This window comes from Nannospalax galili, unplaced genomic scaffold, assembly GCF_000622305.1.
Source record: "Nannospalax galili isolate Female #2095 unplaced genomic scaffold, S.galili_v1.0 scaffold381, whole genome shotgun sequence".
Classification (NCBI taxonomy): Eukaryota; Metazoa; Chordata; class Mammalia; order Rodentia; family Spalacidae; genus Nannospalax; species Nannospalax galili.
Genome location: NW_008347312.1, coordinates 2,070,662 through 2,088,134, shown reverse-complemented (window position 1 = coordinate 2,088,134; position 17,473 = coordinate 2,070,662). Strand labels below are relative to the sequence as shown.

The following is a 17,473-nucleotide window of genomic DNA, read 5'->3' as shown; positions in this document are numbered from 1 at the left end:
TACTGTCTGTTCTACTTTACATTTACCTTCTTTATTGATCTCGTAAGTACTCTTCCATGTCTGACTCCATTTCACAGATGTACAAATTAAAACTCTGAAGAGTGAAGATCTGGCCACGCACGCCATCGGTGACTCTAGGTCTGTTAGAACACCACAGCTTCACCTGAGGGCCTATTCTGTTTGTTGGAAGTGATGCTTTGCACCCATCACAAAACACAGACCCTCCGTGCTCCTTATCTTCTGTGGGCTTGCTCTCTAATCCTTCCCATTCTTCACCCCAAACTGCCTTTTCTCCTAACTCATGACAAAAGAGCCCAGTGTCAAGGTCACAGAGAAACCATAATAGAGAAAAGTGGGAGGGCTGGGGCTGTAGCTCAGTGGTATGGCATCTGTCTAGCATGTATGAGGCCCTAGGTTCCATCCTCAGTACTTCAGGAAGAAGGAAGAGGACGAGGAGAAAAAGTATGAGGAGGAGGAGAGGAGGAAGGGAGGCAAGGAGGAAAAGGCAGAGGAAGCTTTGACTTAAGATTGTCTTGACAAAAGAAAACAAGCTGGGGAGATAGCTTAGAGGGTAAAGCACTGGCCATTCAAATGTAAGCACTTGAGTTTGAATCCCCAGAACATATATAAAGCCAATGTGATAGTGTGCATCTGTAATCCCAGTGCTCCTAAGGGAGCAGGGAGGCAGAAAAAGAATTCCTGGAACATCACGAATGAGCTAGCCTGGTGTACACAGAGTTGAACAACTGAGACCCTGCCTCAAACAAGGTGAGAGGTGAGAATGGATACCCAAGGTTGTCCTCTGACCTCTACACATGTATGGTAGCGTGAGCACACACACACACACACACACACACACACACACACACAGAGAGAGAGAGAGAGAGAGAGAGATTGATTTTTAAAATCACTGGCAGGATTGTTCAGTGGTTAAGAGCAGCCCTGGCTGCTTTTGCAGAAGACCCCAGTTGAGTTCCCAGTAACCACATGGCAGTTCACAACTGTCTGTAACTCCAGTTCTACGGGATCCAATACCTTCTTCTGACCTTCAAGGGCATTACACTCATGGGTGTACTTATATGCAGGCAAAACACACAAATACAAAAAAGAAAAATAAATAAACATAATTTTTTTTAAAAAAGAAGAAAACTGGCCCTTTCTCAGACCTTGAGCCTTGATGTTCTCTGCAGAGCCTGGAACAATGGATCCAACACATCTTGCCTCCTGCTATAGAGACACAGGATAATGCACAGGCTACAACCAAATGCTTTCAGAGCCAGGCAGGTAGTGAAAGACCAAAGCCAACAAAAGCACTGGGTTGGAAATGGTGCAGACCTGGATGCAGAGAAGAGACTGTGTCCTTCTCCAAGGGACTGTCATCATCCAGCTCCAGCTGACAGCTACTATGTGTGTACATATTACCAGACACCCCGCTCCCGCCCCGCCCCGCCATTGTATATAGAGTAACAGGAAACCTATTTGCATATGTTATCTCTTGATTTCTCTTGATTTCTCTATGGTCCAAACAAAGCTGAAGGGATCCAGCCCCAGGGTAGCTAGCTAGTCTTTGAAAATGCTACAAAGCCTTATCTGAATATCAGGCAGCATTTCTGTGCCTTCTTCCACTGCCTTCCAGTTTCTCAACTTGTTCTCTTTCCTACTGTTCTCCTGGGTTCTAATTTCCAAAGAGAGTGATGAAAAAATGTCTGTCATGAAGGCTGTTTGTGAGTGGGAATTCTATAGAACAAAAATACTAGTTAATGAAGCTTGTAAATAAATCATAAGGCAATGGGAAAAAGCCTCCAGTTCCTTGGGCTACCCCTCCTCCTTGCCCTGCTTCCCCACAGACAGCCAGTGCCTGTGAGCAAGACAAACCCAAAGGGCTGTGTGAGGCCACTCAGGCAGTTGGAGGCGGGCCAAACAGCAAAGAAGGGGTCTGACCCAGATCAGGATTTGGCCTCGATTCAGCGGGGCTAGAAAGAATGAAGGTCTGAAGACAAGCTGATGGGATGCATGGGATATGGGGATGGGAGTAGGGAAGTGTGGAGGATGTTTGTGTCAGGCTTACCTTTCAACTGAACTGTGTATAAGCTATTAATACCTGTCACTGGTGTTTCACTGCTGTCTGTACTTTTAACACTTTAAGTAGGCATATTTGGGTCCTCTGTGAACACATAAAGTGATTCTGTCTCTAGACCAGGCAAATGAAAAGAGAGACAACTTGACCCCACATCAAGTCACCCCTTTCTGGAGTGAGGCAATGATTTGGTGCCTTGCAGTAACTGGCCTTGAAGATGGTGGGTCCATGTAGCAAGGAAGGTAGAAGGTCTCCAGGAACTAAGAATATCCTCCAATAGCAGGGTCCTCTGTCCTATAGCACGGGGACTGAATCCTGGCACACCACCTGAGCCTGGAAGAGGACCCCTGACCCTAAATGAAATTATAGCCTAGAGAACACAGATTCCATCCTTGGAGAGTTTAAGGAAAGGATTGACATAACCCTGCCTCAACTCCCAAACCACAGAAACTGTGAAATGACAATATGTTGTTTTAACCTTTAAATTATCTAAAAAGAAGATTCAACTCTGTCCCTGGGAGTACACTTCACCAAGAACTAGTCCTCTTGATTTTTAAGACCTTCCAGACACAGTTTTGATGTAGAAAAAAGCACACCTTGATCCACCTCTTACCTGTCAATAAACTGTCTCTAAGCATCTCCCTGGACCTGAGACATGACATCAGTTTCCTGAAGACGGACAGCCTGAGTTCCCTTTGGCCTGGTCCTCAAATGCACCACGTTCACTTCCCCTTTGGGGTCTTTTCATGTCATCTTCTGTCTTCCCGGAATGCCCTCCCATCAGCTTTGGCATGGCTGGCTCTTCCTTATCATTCAGGTCACAGACCCAAGTCCTCCTCTACCCCCAGGCAGCTTTTCAGGTAAACTGATGCAAAGGCTCTATCATCACTTCCACCTCCTGCTTCCACTACCAGGCTCCATCCCACTGTCCTCTGCTTCTTTCATCATAAACAGAAACTACGGAAGTATTATTTGCTGCCTGTCTTCCTGCACTGCACCAGGAAAGTCATGACCTTGATGTTTGATTTACTGTGGCATCCTCCAGCACTAGAACAATGGCTGGCATGTGGTAGGGATTCAGTAAACATGAGTGAATGCATGATTGCTTGACTGGGCTCCTGCCTGCTCATCTGCCCACGCGTGCAGAACTCTTAGCTTCTACGTTCACACCATGCACTTGTCATTAAATCACAGAGCTCTGCTACCACCTTCAAATCCTCTGTTCTTTGCTTGCTTGGTTCACCAGAAGTCAGTCTTTTTTTAAATTTCTTTTTCTTTTTGGGGGCGCGGTGTCTTTTTGAGACAGGGTCTCCCTGTAGCCCCAGCTGGCCTGGAACTCACCACGTAGATCAGGCTGACCTCAATCTCACAGAGATCCTCCTAGCTCTGCCTCCGTAGTGTTGGGATTAAAGGTGTGCACCACCATGCCCTGCCCGGCCTGTCTTCTTACTGGAAGATAATGTTAAGTATTGTTCAAGTGCTTAGGCTCTGAGGATAGACTATTTAATTCAAAATTCAACCCTGCCCCCAAGACTCTCTGACTTTTTGAAAGCTACTCTCCTTGCCTTGGTTTACCCACCTATAAAATAAGAGTTATGATAATTATTGTTTCCTATCCCATAAGGCCACTGTAAGGATTAAATGACATAATATATTAATAATTTAGAGATGGCTCAATCTAAAGTACTTGTGTAAACATGAGGATCTGAGTTAGAATTCCTAGCTTCTGTGTAAAAAATGTGGTGTGGTCATGCACATCTGTACTGCTTGGGGATGGGGGGCAGAAATGGGCAATATCTGGGGCTTTCTGGCCAGCCAGTCTAGCTAATCAGTGAGAACTAGGTTCAATGAGAGACCCTGTAACAAAATATAAGGTGAAGAGTGACCGAGGAAGACATCCAATGTCAACCTCTGGCCTCCACATGCATATACATACAGCACATATATCACACACACACACACACACACACACACACACACACACACACACCTGTAATAGTATTTGATATAGCCTAGCTCTTGTTATAATCTCTAAGGTTATATGAAGATCTTCACAGGTCCCAAGTGTCCTTATGTTTAGAATCCCTTCCCCTCCCCACATCCCATTGCACATATTTAAAAGCATCTATATGTCTTATTAAATGTTATTAAATGTCTTGCATATTATAATTTTGGGGGAAGATTTTAAGTGAAGTGTTAAAAACAAAAGATTCACCCCAGAGTGGTGGTACAGACCAGTCACGCCAACACCTGTGAGACACAGGTTGGGATATATAGACTCAAAGAAAAAACAAAAATTTGGGCATTCTGTTGTATAATGAGGAAACCAACTCTGCAGATAGAACCTTGGCCCAGTCTAGGGAGGAGTATGTCCATCACCTGCCTGTGGCTCAGGAAGCCTCTCTACTTACCATTGATGTGAGCCCCTGGCTTCACCCATTCACCAAATAAAATGGGCTCCGTTGCCATGGTGACCGTGATGATCACATCAGCACCCATCACAGCCTCCTGCACAGATGAACAGACCCGTACTTCCCCTTGTACTGTGTCTGCAAACTTCTCCGCATTTTCTCTGGTGCGGTTCCAGATCCTCACCTTCAGGGGGTAACAAGAGAGACATTAGTCCATTTTCTCACCTGCTTATGTCACAGCAAGCAAGCCCGGGGGTGCCAAAGGAAAGCTGCACCACTCTGTAACAGGGGCTATGGGTGCCTAAATCATTCTCTTTGGGGAATGGTCATTTGATTAAGGACATAGTGCTAATCTGAACATATTTCTGGTTGGATAAATGAAAATATTTCTCTACAAATTTCTCCTTTAAAGAACTGCAGTTTTAGGTCACACAGTCTTGATGGCTTAATAGCTACCATGAAGCTTAATGATTACAAAGCAAGTTCTGGAGCCAGGCAGACCTGACACTCACCCCTTCTTTACCACATACTGTTCCTAAAATGATTTTCCCTCAGCTCAGTCAAAGGTGAGGGAAGAAGGAATGGGGTGGGCCTGAAAAATCTTGTCCCAAAATGTGAAAAGAAAATGATAAGTGTGAAACTGATAAATATTTCACTAATCAATGTCCTAGGAAATGTAAAATTGCCACAAATGGTTACAACTTCATTCTTAAATGTAAGAAAATTCCAAATTCTACAAATTAAACACATCATGTCTTATTTTGGTTTGTTGGTTGTTGCTTGGCTGTTTTTTGAGACCAAGTCTGTCTGTGTAGCCCTTGAACTTGTGGTCTCCCTGTCTGTGCCTTCCAGGTGCTAGCATAGCTGTTTTCATGTTGCGGCATGGGACTAACTGGCAAAGTCAGTGTGCAACCCGCACACTTGTACTGTGTCTGCAGTAGATATACCAGAGTTGTGAAAAGGGGGCTTGGCATAGAACAGCTCGGTCACTGAAGTGCACGTGAGGATTAAAGAGCAAAAGTTAACTAGGCGAATGGTGTAGCTGATGAAGAGATCGAGTGGAAGCTGGGGCTAGAACCTTGGAGGGTGCTGGGGTGGAGGCTGGGGTGCCAGCTCCAGGGAGAGATGAGCTCTTTAAGTTTGCTAGCCAGCTTCAATGTCTGGGCTCAGAGGCTTCCAGCCTTCAACTGAACATGAGGCCCAGAGATTGTCTCATAAGGAAATACGACAAATATAAAAATAAACTTTATACATAAGTCCATAAGTAAGGGGAAAACAATACAATATACCCTGTAAGGAGTGACTGGCTACCTATGTGATCTTTCTTGATATAAAACTATGCAAATATCACATAGAATTTATAACCTGGAGAAGTGACATTAGAACCTTTGATAAAAGAAGGATATACAACGGTCACAAGCATGATTAAACGGTTACAAAGTGCTGAGGAGGGAAACCAGGAAAACCTTACCTGATTACCTTTGAAAACAGGCAAATGATTCCTTTTCTCTCATTTTTGTTCTTACAGCCTACATTTCTCAAGACAGCAGTATTATTTTATCCTAAAAATTCATACCTTACCTCTGCTCTACTCCTCTCACATACATACAAAAGAAAGAGCATTAAACAGTCCCAGCAGGAAGTATGAGCCACAGCAGGGGAAAGCCATGCAGATATGAAGCCTGCACAGGAGGGATGCTGTGTCCTCCTGCTCACCAGGCCTCACCCCAGCATCTGAACCCAGAGCCCTTAACACTTAAAGACTTCCAATGTTTGAAGAGAATCAGTGGGCGGGGATGGAAGGGCATCTCACATGCCAGCAATGTAACAGAATGAGTTGAGTAGCTGGGATCCTCAGGTGTATGCCCTGTGAACCAAGAATCTGAAGAGAAGTCAGACCTCCCTGGACTCTCACCACCATCATTCTGGGGAAGTCATTAAGGTAAAGAATGATCTGTATCAGACTCTTGGCCCAATTGCTTCAAGATAACCTGTCAACATAGTGGAGGACAACTCCGAGGACTTGGAAGCATTTCCTCCTCCCAAGACCCCACCCATACTTACCTCCTTAAAGGAGAACTGCTCTGTGAAAATTTCATAATGACTGTAGGCCTGGACCCCAGCCCCAAGGATGCACAGCACATCACTGCTGGGGTGTTTCAGAAACTATTTGAGAGAAACAGGGTGGTAAAGGTCAGGGAAGACACTGGCAGTCAGGTGTAAACAAATAGTTTGAATGTCAGGTGACTTCAGCTATCCCTAAGAGCTGATGGACATCAAGGAGATGTCATTTTGTTTTAACTTCCCCTTGTAGAGTGGGGAAGATGCCTTCACCAAGCACCTACTATGTGCCAATGTTTTGCCCTCATTATCGCATGTGGACTGGACAAGGGCCCTTATAGAATGGGCTCACTTTGCCACTGTGTCTCCTGGTGTGCGTGCATGTGTGTGTGTGTGTGTGTGTGTGTGTGTGTGTGTGTGTATGGTAAGTGCACACACATGTGTATGTGTGCATGAGTGTGTTGGACCAAGGTAACCTGGGGTGTTGTTCCTAAGGAGCTAACCCATCTACCTTCTTTTTTGAGACAGTCTCTCAGTGGAACCTGAGGCTTCCAGTCAGGCAAGTGGTCAGTGAGCCCAAGAGATCTGCCTTGTCTCCACCTCCCTTGTACTAGGATTACAAGCGCACACCACCATGCCTGGTTTCTTATGGAGGTGCTGGGGATCAAACTCAGGCCTCATGTTTCCGTGGCAGGCACTTCGCCAACTGAGTTACTGCCCCACTCCTATCATTACTTTATATTCTTATCACCTTTACATTTTACTAAGACAAAGTAACTTGTTCCATATTCTACACTTCTAAATGGCCCCATGATACTTCAAAGCCACACCTTCCACACTCAGCAGCTCATGTCCTTTCTCCCATGCTGTGCCATCATAGGTACCTGCTAAGCAGCGTCCACTTCTCAGAACCCTGGGCTGCTTCTGTAAGCACCCTAAGATCCTGGAGGCCTGCTTCCCAGAGTTCTCAGCTATGTTTGCCGAGCCCACTCTGTGGATGCTTTCAGTCTCTGTGTTGTCTTAAACATGACATTGACACCTCTTAGGGGTGTCTGTTTATGAACGTGGAATTCGGTGACCACTCTTGTCAACCACCCCTCTTCAATGAAGTTTTTCTGACCTCTATGACAGAATCTACCACTCTACAGCATTTGTTTATAGACTTGTTACCTTATTCTGGTCTTTAAGGTCCCCGGGGACTAAGGTGGTCCTATATATAGAAAGGGAGCATGCCAGTTGGGAACCACTAAAGTTAAGTAGAGTTTCTCTACCTTGGCATTACTGAAAGTTAAGCTGGATCATTCTTTAAAAAAAAAAAATCTTGTGAGTGTGTGTGTGTGTGTGTGTATGTATGTTTGAGAGAGAGGGAGAGGGAGAGAGAGAGGTCAGAGGACAGCCTCTAGTGGAAGTCCTTCCCACCCCCTCCCTGTTTGAAGCTTAGGAGCTTCCAGGGATTTTCCTGCCTCTACCTCCCGACTCTCTGTAGTGCACTGTTGTGTCCAGCTTTATGTGGGAATCCAAACTCAAGCCCTCATGCTTGCTCAGAAAACACTTTTCCCACTGAGCTACCTCCCCCACCCCCAACCATTCTTTGATGGGGAAAGGGCTTTCCTGTGCAGTTTCAGGATGCTTAATAGCATCTTTGATTTCTATCCATCAGACACCATAGCACCTATCATCTTCCCCTTCTCCAGCTGTAACAATCAAAAATGTCTCCACACATTGCTAAGTGTTCCAGGACGACAGAAGGTAGAATCATCTCCTGCTGTATACTACCACTCCAGAGAAAGATATCAGCTGCTTCTCAGACCATATGGATTCAGGCAGAGCCTCTTCCATCCTTTCTCTATTTCATTTAACAAAACTTGAACTCCTTGCACCTGTTTCCTTGCAGTGGCACTGACTGAAATCCCACAGTGCAATCTCAAGAAATGAAATCTTCTTAACTATTAATTACTTACAAAAAAAGGTCTTAGAACATTAGGGAACATTCATCTCTCCTATACACCAACGGAAGCAGAGACACCATTCTCTGTCATAAAATACAGTTCTATGAATTCAAGTTGAAAGACTGCAAAATGACAGCATCCACAAGACCAACAATCTTATGTTTTTTAAAGTTTATTGTTTTTATTTTATGTGTATGAGTGTATTGCCTACATGTATATGTCTACCCATGTTGTGTAATGCCTGCAGAGGTCAGAAGATGGCGTCAGATCCCCTGGAACTGGAGTTATGGACAGTTGTTAAGCTGCCATGTGGGTTCTGGGATTTGAACCTGGGTCTTCAGCAAGAGCAGCCAATGCTCTTAACCTCTGAGCCATCTCTCCAGCTTTAATCTTATGCTTTTATTCAATAAAGAGGATCACATTTTCCTTAGTTGTTATTTTTGTTTTCAGTTAATATGAATCTGTTCACAGACATATACTTCAGCTTCAGAATTGTTCATTTCTATAAAAGAATCTTCAGTCTCTGAAACTAAATCTGTAATTCTGATTGGTTGGCTTATTTGCTAATTTATTTCAAGATTATGATTTATGATTTTTCTCTCTCTTTCTCTTTCTCGCCCCTCTCTCCTCGTTCTCTCCCTCCCTGTTTTCTCCCCACTGAGGATTAAACATGGAGTGTTGCATATGCTAGGCAAATGCTCTACCACTGAGCTGCATCCCTAGTCCTTTTTCTATTTTTAAATTTGAGACAGGGTCTTACCATGTAGCTCAGGGAGGCCTTGAATTTTCCATCCTCTTGACTCAGCCTCAAAAGGGGCTGGAATTACTGGCCTGTGCCATCATAGGACCAATGTTTTTTTTTTTGTTGCTGATGGTGGTGAGACAGTGAATCACTTTGTAGGCCAGGCTAGCCTTGAACTCATAGTCCTCCTGCCTCAGTCTCTCAGTGCTGGGATTATAGGCATGAACCACTACACCTGGCAATATCTTTTTACTTAAATGGTTAGGTGTTTACAAGAGTCATTCAGTCATAATGAGACTTGTGGCAGGCGCTTCATTCTACTTTCCTGTTAAGTATGCAGGAAGCTAAGAGCACATACGGGAGCCTGCTAAGCTTTCCCGTTTAAACAAAGACCCTGACAGTTCATGTTCCATTGGCATCCACCAAGCTGTATATGATCTGGCCCTTCCATCTGCCCAGGCCACTGTCATGCCATGCTGTCCTGCACTTCCTGCTGTCTAGTTCAGGCATAGGCTATTCCTTCAACCCCAGGCCCTTTGCATAGGTTATTTTCTCTACCTGTTACACCTCCCTTCTGCCTCTCCTGAGCAACTCTTAATACTCTAAATTGCAGTTCAGATATCCATGACCATTATACTGAATTCTGTATACCAGATCAAGATGCTCTGGCACTTACATCACAGTTTTAATTTCACATTTACTAGTAAAATCTCTGGATTAGTATTCTGCTCCTCACACTGGGTCTTGAATTTCCTGATGACAGCTACTCTGTCTGTTTTGCTCAGCATCCTTTGCTTTATACTGATCACAGGACTTGGGACTTGGTAGACACTCACATACTTGCTGAACAAGCACATGTCAGGGAAAAACCCAGGTGTACATTATCAGCTTGAGGAATCAGGTCTTTTTTGAGGGATGCCTCTGCACTGCTTAGCAACACCACCCTGTCACTTGCTCGCCCTTCTGCTCAGCCACTTCTCCAGTTTTGCACAGCCATGCGCTGCTTGCTGTCTTCTCTCAGATGTCACCCCCGCAGGGACGTCTTTCGTGGGCCATTTAAAGTGTGACCTTCTTAATCAGGAATAATGCTGTCTACCTGTAGGCCTAGCTGTTTGGGAGGCTGAGGCAGGAGAAGCACTTGAGCCCAAGAATTCAAGGCCAGACTGGGCAACATAGTGAGATCCCTATTTCAAAAAAAGAAAATAACACCTCCACCCCCATATTTAAATTCTGTTTCATTTTCATCTTTTTAACATAATATATGAACTTTGGGGGTTGTTGTTGGCTTGTTTTTCAGACAACTCTTAACGTACTAATTATTTGCTAATAAGCATTAATCATAAAATAATTAAATCTATTAATATTAATAATTAGTATGAATGCATTAGGAGCTGTTTTAAATTGTTTTTAAAAATGAAATCATACTTTATAACTTTGTGCATGTATGCAGATGTTCGTGTGTGCATGCACATGTGTCTGTGTATATGTGTATGCAGGCCAGAGATTGGCATTGGGCATTTTCCTCTGTCACTCTTCATCTTTTTTTTTTTTTTTTTTTGGTCTTTTTTGAGACAAGGTCTCCCTGTAGCCCCAGCTGTCCTGGAACTCACTATGTAGACCAGGCTGGCCTTGAACTCACAGAGATCTGCCTGCCTCTGCCTCCCAGTGCTGGGATTAAAGGCGTGCACCACCACGCCTGGCTTCCATCTTATTTTTTGAGACAGGGTCTCTTGCTGAACCTGAAGCTTATAGATTCTGCTGGACTGGCTACCCAGTAAGCTCTAGGGAGCTTTCTGTCTTTGCCTCCCCAGCACTGGGATTACAGATGTGTGCTGTCTTGCTCACTTTTTGTTTGTATGTGTGTATGCCCACACCCACGTGTAAGTGCATATGTGAGTGTGGTGTGTGCATATGTGTGCATGTGGGTGTACGTGCCTGTGCACACGTTCACAGAGGCTGGAGGAAGAGGTCCTGCTCTATTCATTTCCATTTTATTCCTTTAAGACAGGGTCTCTTACTGAGCTAGGCTGGTAGTCAGCAAGTCCCAGTGATCTTCCTGTCTTTACCCCTGCCACCAACAATTCTGGGGTTACAGGAGCATGTGAGACCACACCCGGCTTTTTATGTGGGTGCTGGGATCTGAATCAAACATGCTTCTGCAGCAAGCATCCTCCCACTGAGACATCACTCCAGTCCTGTTGCTTAGCTTTTACCATGGATGCTGGAGCTCTGTACTCAAGTCCTCATGCTTACCTGACAAGCACTTTACCCACCTCCCCAATTCCTTCACTTTTTTTAAAAAAAAATATATTTATTATTTTTATTTTATGTGTATGAGTGTATTGCCTGCATGTATGTGAGTGCACCCGAGTCATGCAATGCTGAGGAGGTCAAGAGAGGGCTTCGGATTCCCCTGGAACTAGAATTAAGGATGGTTTGTAGCTACCATGTGGGTGCTGGGAATTGAACCCGGGTCCTCTGCAAGAGCAATCAGTGCTCTTAACCACTGAGCCATCTCTCCAGCCCCTAATTCCTTCACTTTTAATATTTATCTGACTGTCCTGTGTCTGTCACTGTTTTGTTTGCTGACAGAGGCCTAACAGATAAGCACTTGATAGAGAGTGAAAAGAACTAACAGCTATGAAACCCACCCTCAGTGAGGAGTCCTCAACTCCCACTGCACATTTGAGGAGCTTTGTAAAGACACTATGGACCATTTCTGCTCAGCCTCTGTCTCTGGTACAGGATTAACTCTAGCCTTGAATGCAATCATACTGTCTTACTAGGCCAAATGTGGTACAGGGTCAACAATGAAGTCCTGGGAGTTGGAGAGGTCAAGTTTTAAATTATTTTTCCCCCAATATATATTTTTATTGAATTTTTGTGCATTTCATATAATACATCTTAATTATATTTAGACCCCCTCCCCATCTGAACCCCCCATACACACCCACCAAATTTCATGTATTCTGTCATATATGTTAAGACCTATTGAGTCAAGTTTGTGTCCCCAGATGTCTCCCAGTGTGAGTTCATCTACTGGAGCCTGGTTAGCCTATCTAGCATCATTCTTTAGAGAAGATCAACTTTCCCTCACTCAGCAGTAATCAACTGCCAATAACCCCTCAACTAAGGTTGAGGTCTCCTCCTCCTGCTCATTTCCAGACTTTCATGCTGGGCCTTTGTCTGATTGAGTTTGCATGGGTCTTGTGCACACTATCCCCGTAGCTGTAAGTTCATATGGGCAACTTCCCAGAAGCCTGGAAAACTGTTTCCTTGTGGTCATCCACCACCCCTGGCTTTTACAATCTTTATGCCCCCTCTTCTACAGTGGATCTTAAGCGTTGGTGGATACTGTTTAATACAGGCATCCTACCCAAGAACACACACTCTGAAGTCTCTTATTCGCTACATTTTTGCCAGTTGTGACTTGCTGTGTTATCTGAATTCTCCCTCCACCACCACCTACCAGCTGACCTTGCTAGCATAGCCAACCACCTTACCTTAGTGGCAATGGCAGACACTGCTGCTGTTCTCTTTGCAGTTATGACATTTCCATCCATGACCTTGGAGGAAGAAGAGACAGTGAGGAAAGTAGGCCCCCTTGAGTACTTAAATTCAGAGAAGCAGCTATAAACAGGAAGTTCTAGGCAGCTTTATAGAGACATCCAGTGAGCAAGGGCTTGGGGTCAGACTTGGATATGATTCATCTACACAGGAGCTAAGCAGTTTTGAATACTGGTCTCTAAGCACTGGATTCCTCGCTTGTAAAAACAATGATGATGCCAACAGTTCAGAGGGACATGGCAGTATTAAATAGTCCCGCACATGGGAAAGCCACTGGGCACAAGGTGTGCGCTCAATAATTGCCCATTTTGTTCTCTTGCTCTCAGATTCTCAGATCCCCCAGTTGAGGAGGAACTTGAGGCATGTGATTGTCATTTCACATCTGGGGAGCTTTGGAAAGACATTATTCCAGGATACCACCTTGAGAATAACTGAATCTGACTCTGATTTGGGGTATATAGCTCAGTGGTAGAATACATGCCTATCCTGTGCAAGGGCTTGGGACCCATTCCTGGTGCTACAAAACCGAGAACCAAATCTCTATGAGTGGGATCAAGTTATCCATGGTTTCAAAGGCTCCCCAGGAGATTCTAATGCACAGTGAGGGCTGAGCATTATGCCTGGCTGATGATAATCACCACTTGAATTGATCTCCATTTATGCTATACAACTTTGCTTACTATCATTTTTACAGGTGAGGAATGGAATCCTGCAGCTTCTGAGCAGACTCAGCAAAGATCCAAGGCCCTACGACCTAGGGTGAAAGGCCTAGGTCCAGGAAAGGGGGATTCACTGTCATGGATAGCATGGTAGTAGCTCACCGCTGGATGAGCACAGGCTGGGAGTATATAGTTGACTCAGTCTGAAGATGCATGAAGTCCAGCCTTGCTTCTTATTATGGGGGTAAGCTGAGTACCACTGCGGAATGACTTACTTTCCTCATCTGTGAAGTGGGGGTAATAATGCTACCTACCTCCTAGGTGGTTTTAATTATTAAGAGAACAGTACAGGCAATATGTTTAGAATTGTGCAAGACACAAGCATCATCACTGAGTAAATGTGAACAGGAGCTCTTTACCATGATTATATGTTGACATACGTTTCGGGAGAAGACACCACAGGTTAGAGGACATCTCTTCTCCACACAGAGAGGGATTTGATGAACAAATGTTTTCTCAGCTACTGGGTTAGTTCCAGCTGTGCATTTGGAGTATTTGAGTATGTGCCAAGAGCATACACAAGAACAACAAGGTTATTATTTTTCCAGTCACACACTTTAGACAGCAGTGGGTTCTGATGGGCTGTACATCTGCAAGCAGTTCTAGAAACAGATATGCTGTCCCAGATCACCTTTGCTGTTTCTAGTGCCTGGTTACTTGCTATTTTTTGGTACTTTTGGAGAACTAACTTCTAAGCCTCACTCTGTGTCTCAGGGACCTGTTCTACACCAGGAGAAAGAAGGATTGCTCACCGCCAGCAGGGAGCCATTGCTGGGCTCAAACAGAAGCACTGAAGCCTGGTGGGAGGGGACTGTGGAAGAGGTGCTGTGGCCCTCGTAGAAGGTGACCAACTTGGTGGTGAGCGCATCCTCAGCTGCACTGTAGGCTGGCATGACTCCCAGGAAGCTTTTTTGGCAACTTATAGAAAGAAAATAATTGAGGGTTATTACTGGAGAGCAAAAAAAATTGCTCCTTGAAAGAGAGAGAGAGAGAGAGAGAGAGAGAGAGAGAGAGAGAGAGAGAGAGAGAGCCGGGGAGGGGGGGATTCAACACCTTCCCCTCATTTCCCCTCAATGCTGGAGTCTTCTATGAAGTCCTCATATTCCTTCCTTTCTATTTCCCCCATCATTGCTCTACTGGCACTCTGATGCCTGCCGGTCCCCCAGGTCCCCCATCCCCCGGTGCCCCCCACAACCCCATGCAGGACGCATAGCCTTGGTTCTGCATCAGAAAACCATCACGGCTCTGTCCCTTGGTTGTGTAAGGTCCAGTCAACCACTTAACCTCTCTAGGTCTCAGTTTTCAACTAGTAAAATTTTAGAATGACAATACCTCTCTTGCCAGGAGAGCAAGCTGAATTACAACAGATATCACCTGTAAAGCGCCCTCTTGGCACAGGCACAGGGGCGCACATTAGCAGCGATTAAGCATGCCCTCTTCTCCTTTCTCCCACCGCGACCCTTCGCGTTCCTCTGAGACTTCTTACTCTTTCTTCCACCCGTCCCTTCTGCACTTACCCTCTGTGCTTGGCCACAGGCACCACTGTTCGCACCGGCTGCATGACCCCTCCATCCGGGCCGCTGGAGAAGTTGGCCAGAGCCGCCTCCAGAGGTGGGATGAGGAGGCTGGGGCTGCGGAGATGCTCCTGCACCTCGGCCGCGCTCAGGAACGCTGGTACCCGGTTCATCTCGCCGCCTGCCTTCGAACCTCAGCCGGGCACGCACTCCTTCCCTGCGCTGCACCCTAGATCAACGTCGGGCTGAGCTGGTGCCTGGCGCTGGTCCCCGCCCAGACTCCGGGGGTGGAGCAATGTCGCCCCGCCCCTCGGGCCGGTCTCCATCCCCCGCCCCCTTCCGCCCACTCTGACAAGGGTGAGCCTGAAGCTTTCCCCAAGATTGGAATCAAGGTGGCAGGCTGGGAGTTGGAATTCTTGAATCTACTTTCTCCAGTCCTGTAATTAGGCGCAGCCACATTCCTTGGCAAGCCGTGTGAACAGAGGACATTGGTCCTTGACCTTTGATCGTCCACACCAGCTGAAGTCTTGAGAAAGAAGACAGGAGAGATTGGGACACATGATGACAAGGTGCTTAAATGACCTACTGCTAGGTTATCTTGGGTGACAGGAGTTGGAGGGTGGTTAAATACTTTCAATTTTGTCCCCATCTGGAGTTTCTATTCAGAATCTCCCTCCCACACCCACTCCTAGGTCCCTAGCTGTAGTTTTAAGTGCACAGTTGACTCTGAAGCTAACCAAAATAACCTACACCTTGTCCCAGAGCAAGGTGTAATGACCTCAGTCACACAAAAAGCTGCAATTCGGGTTCTTTTTTCTTTTTTTCTCTTTTCAAGGAGCTCACATTGTACTTGAAGAAAATAAAGCAATCTGGATAATATAGAGGGAAAACAGCCATAGCAATAACACCTAACCCTTAACGAAAGTGCTTCTGGGAATTCAAAGAAAAGAGAGACACTAGTTTGCCCCATAGTGGTTAAGATAAAAGTATCATGAATGAGCAAGAGAGACTAGGACTTGAAATAATAATAATGACAATAAGAGCATCTCCTTTGATTGCACAGCCTCTGAGGTATGTAGGTGCTGCTGTGAGCCTAGTTTTGGCTCTGGGATTTGTCCAAGGTCATCCAGCAGGCAGCAGCAGAACTAGGCCTTTTGCCTTTGGAGCCAGTCAACACAGCTGTACTCTGAACCATTACTCTTCTCTGAGAGAAAAGGGAGCAAGAGGGCATTTCAGAACAGGTGAAAGAATGCTATCTTCACCCTGGGAATGGTGAATTGCCGGGTGGCCTGGCCTGGGAGCAGCAGGACATAAAACTGGGAATGCTTTTTGGAGCCAAGTGACTAAGAAAGGTTATTTTTTGGAAATACATCACATGCTCAAAGAGATAAAATATTTAGAAAGATGGGTCCTGTACCAAAGTGTAAGATGACACAGACGATGAGGAGGTGTAAGTACAATGTCCTGCTGTTTTGCCTCGGAAGTATATATAGGGCATTTCTTGGAAAATGGGCACATCATAATAAAACACAGCAGAAGAGTAAAGGTCAAATCATGATCGATGACATAAGAGATCACATGTAGTGCATTTAGCACAGTGCTTGGCACCAAGGGGCAATATTAGTAAAACAACTCTTGAGTTTGCTAGGGATGAGCCTCAGGGCCTTCCTTAAGCATGTGAGGCAAGCACTCTACCACTAAACTACATACTCAGCAAAACAGCTCTTACACAGTGTTACTCAAAACAGAGAGACCAGAGAAGCCCTGGGAATTTTAGCAGCTGACTTGATGTTTGGGCCTTAGTCAAAGAGCTGGTGACCACCATTGGTAAAAGTTCCTGTGAACCTTGGGGAGCAGTCTTCTTCCTTCCCAGGGTGGTAGTAGAACTGGTTCTAGGCAGACTGGCCAGTCCTGAATTCTTGGTGATCAGCACCAATGGTAGAGCAACAATCTAGAATCAGGAATAAAGGCCATTGTGAAGGGATAGGACTAAGGATTGTGAGACAAATACCTGGGTCCCAAGCACACCCAACGGAAAAGGGGCTACTGATATTTAGGCTTCCTACCATGTTTTCACTGCCAGGTCAGCATACTTTTCATTGATACATGTAGAAGTGAGAACTTTCATCTGGAATGGCTGAGTTTTATTTACATTTAGGAGTTGATACTGCTGAGCACTTGTTTAATAAGTATCACTAATATATGAATACTCATAAAATATTGTGGTTTCTGCCTTTTGTTTATAGATTTATTATTTTAGTCTTTTTAAAAATTTATTATTTTTATTTTATGTGTATGAGTGTATTGCCTGCATGTATGTGAGTGCACCCATGTAGTGCAATGCTGCAGAGGTCAGAAGACGGCATCAGATTCCCCTGGAACTGGAGTTAAGGACGGTCCATAGCTGCCATGTGGGTGCTGGGAATCAAACCT

General features: G+C 45.1%; 1 protein-coding gene across 1 annotated transcript in view; it reads right to left on the bottom strand.

Annotated features, from left to right (window-relative positions):
* Nucleotides 1-15,309, bottom strand: part of Crym (crystallin mu) — a 25,468-nt gene extending 10,159 nt beyond the window's left edge. Inside the window, exons 1-5 of the mRNA XM_008843836.3 lie at nucleotides 15,044-15,309; nucleotides 14,279-14,432; nucleotides 12,744-12,806; nucleotides 6,553-6,654; nucleotides 4,489-4,672 (exon numbers count right to left, since the gene is read on the bottom strand). Of these exons, the coding sequence (XP_008842058.1) occupies nucleotides 4,489-4,672; nucleotides 6,553-6,654; nucleotides 12,744-12,806; nucleotides 14,279-14,432; nucleotides 15,044-15,213 (673 nt within the window). The 5' untranslated portion in view covers nucleotides 15,214-15,309. The remainder of the gene's footprint in view (nucleotides 1-4,488; nucleotides 4,673-6,552; nucleotides 6,655-12,743; nucleotides 12,807-14,278; nucleotides 14,433-15,043) is intronic.
* Nucleotides 15,310-17,473: the final 2,164 nt, after the last annotated feature.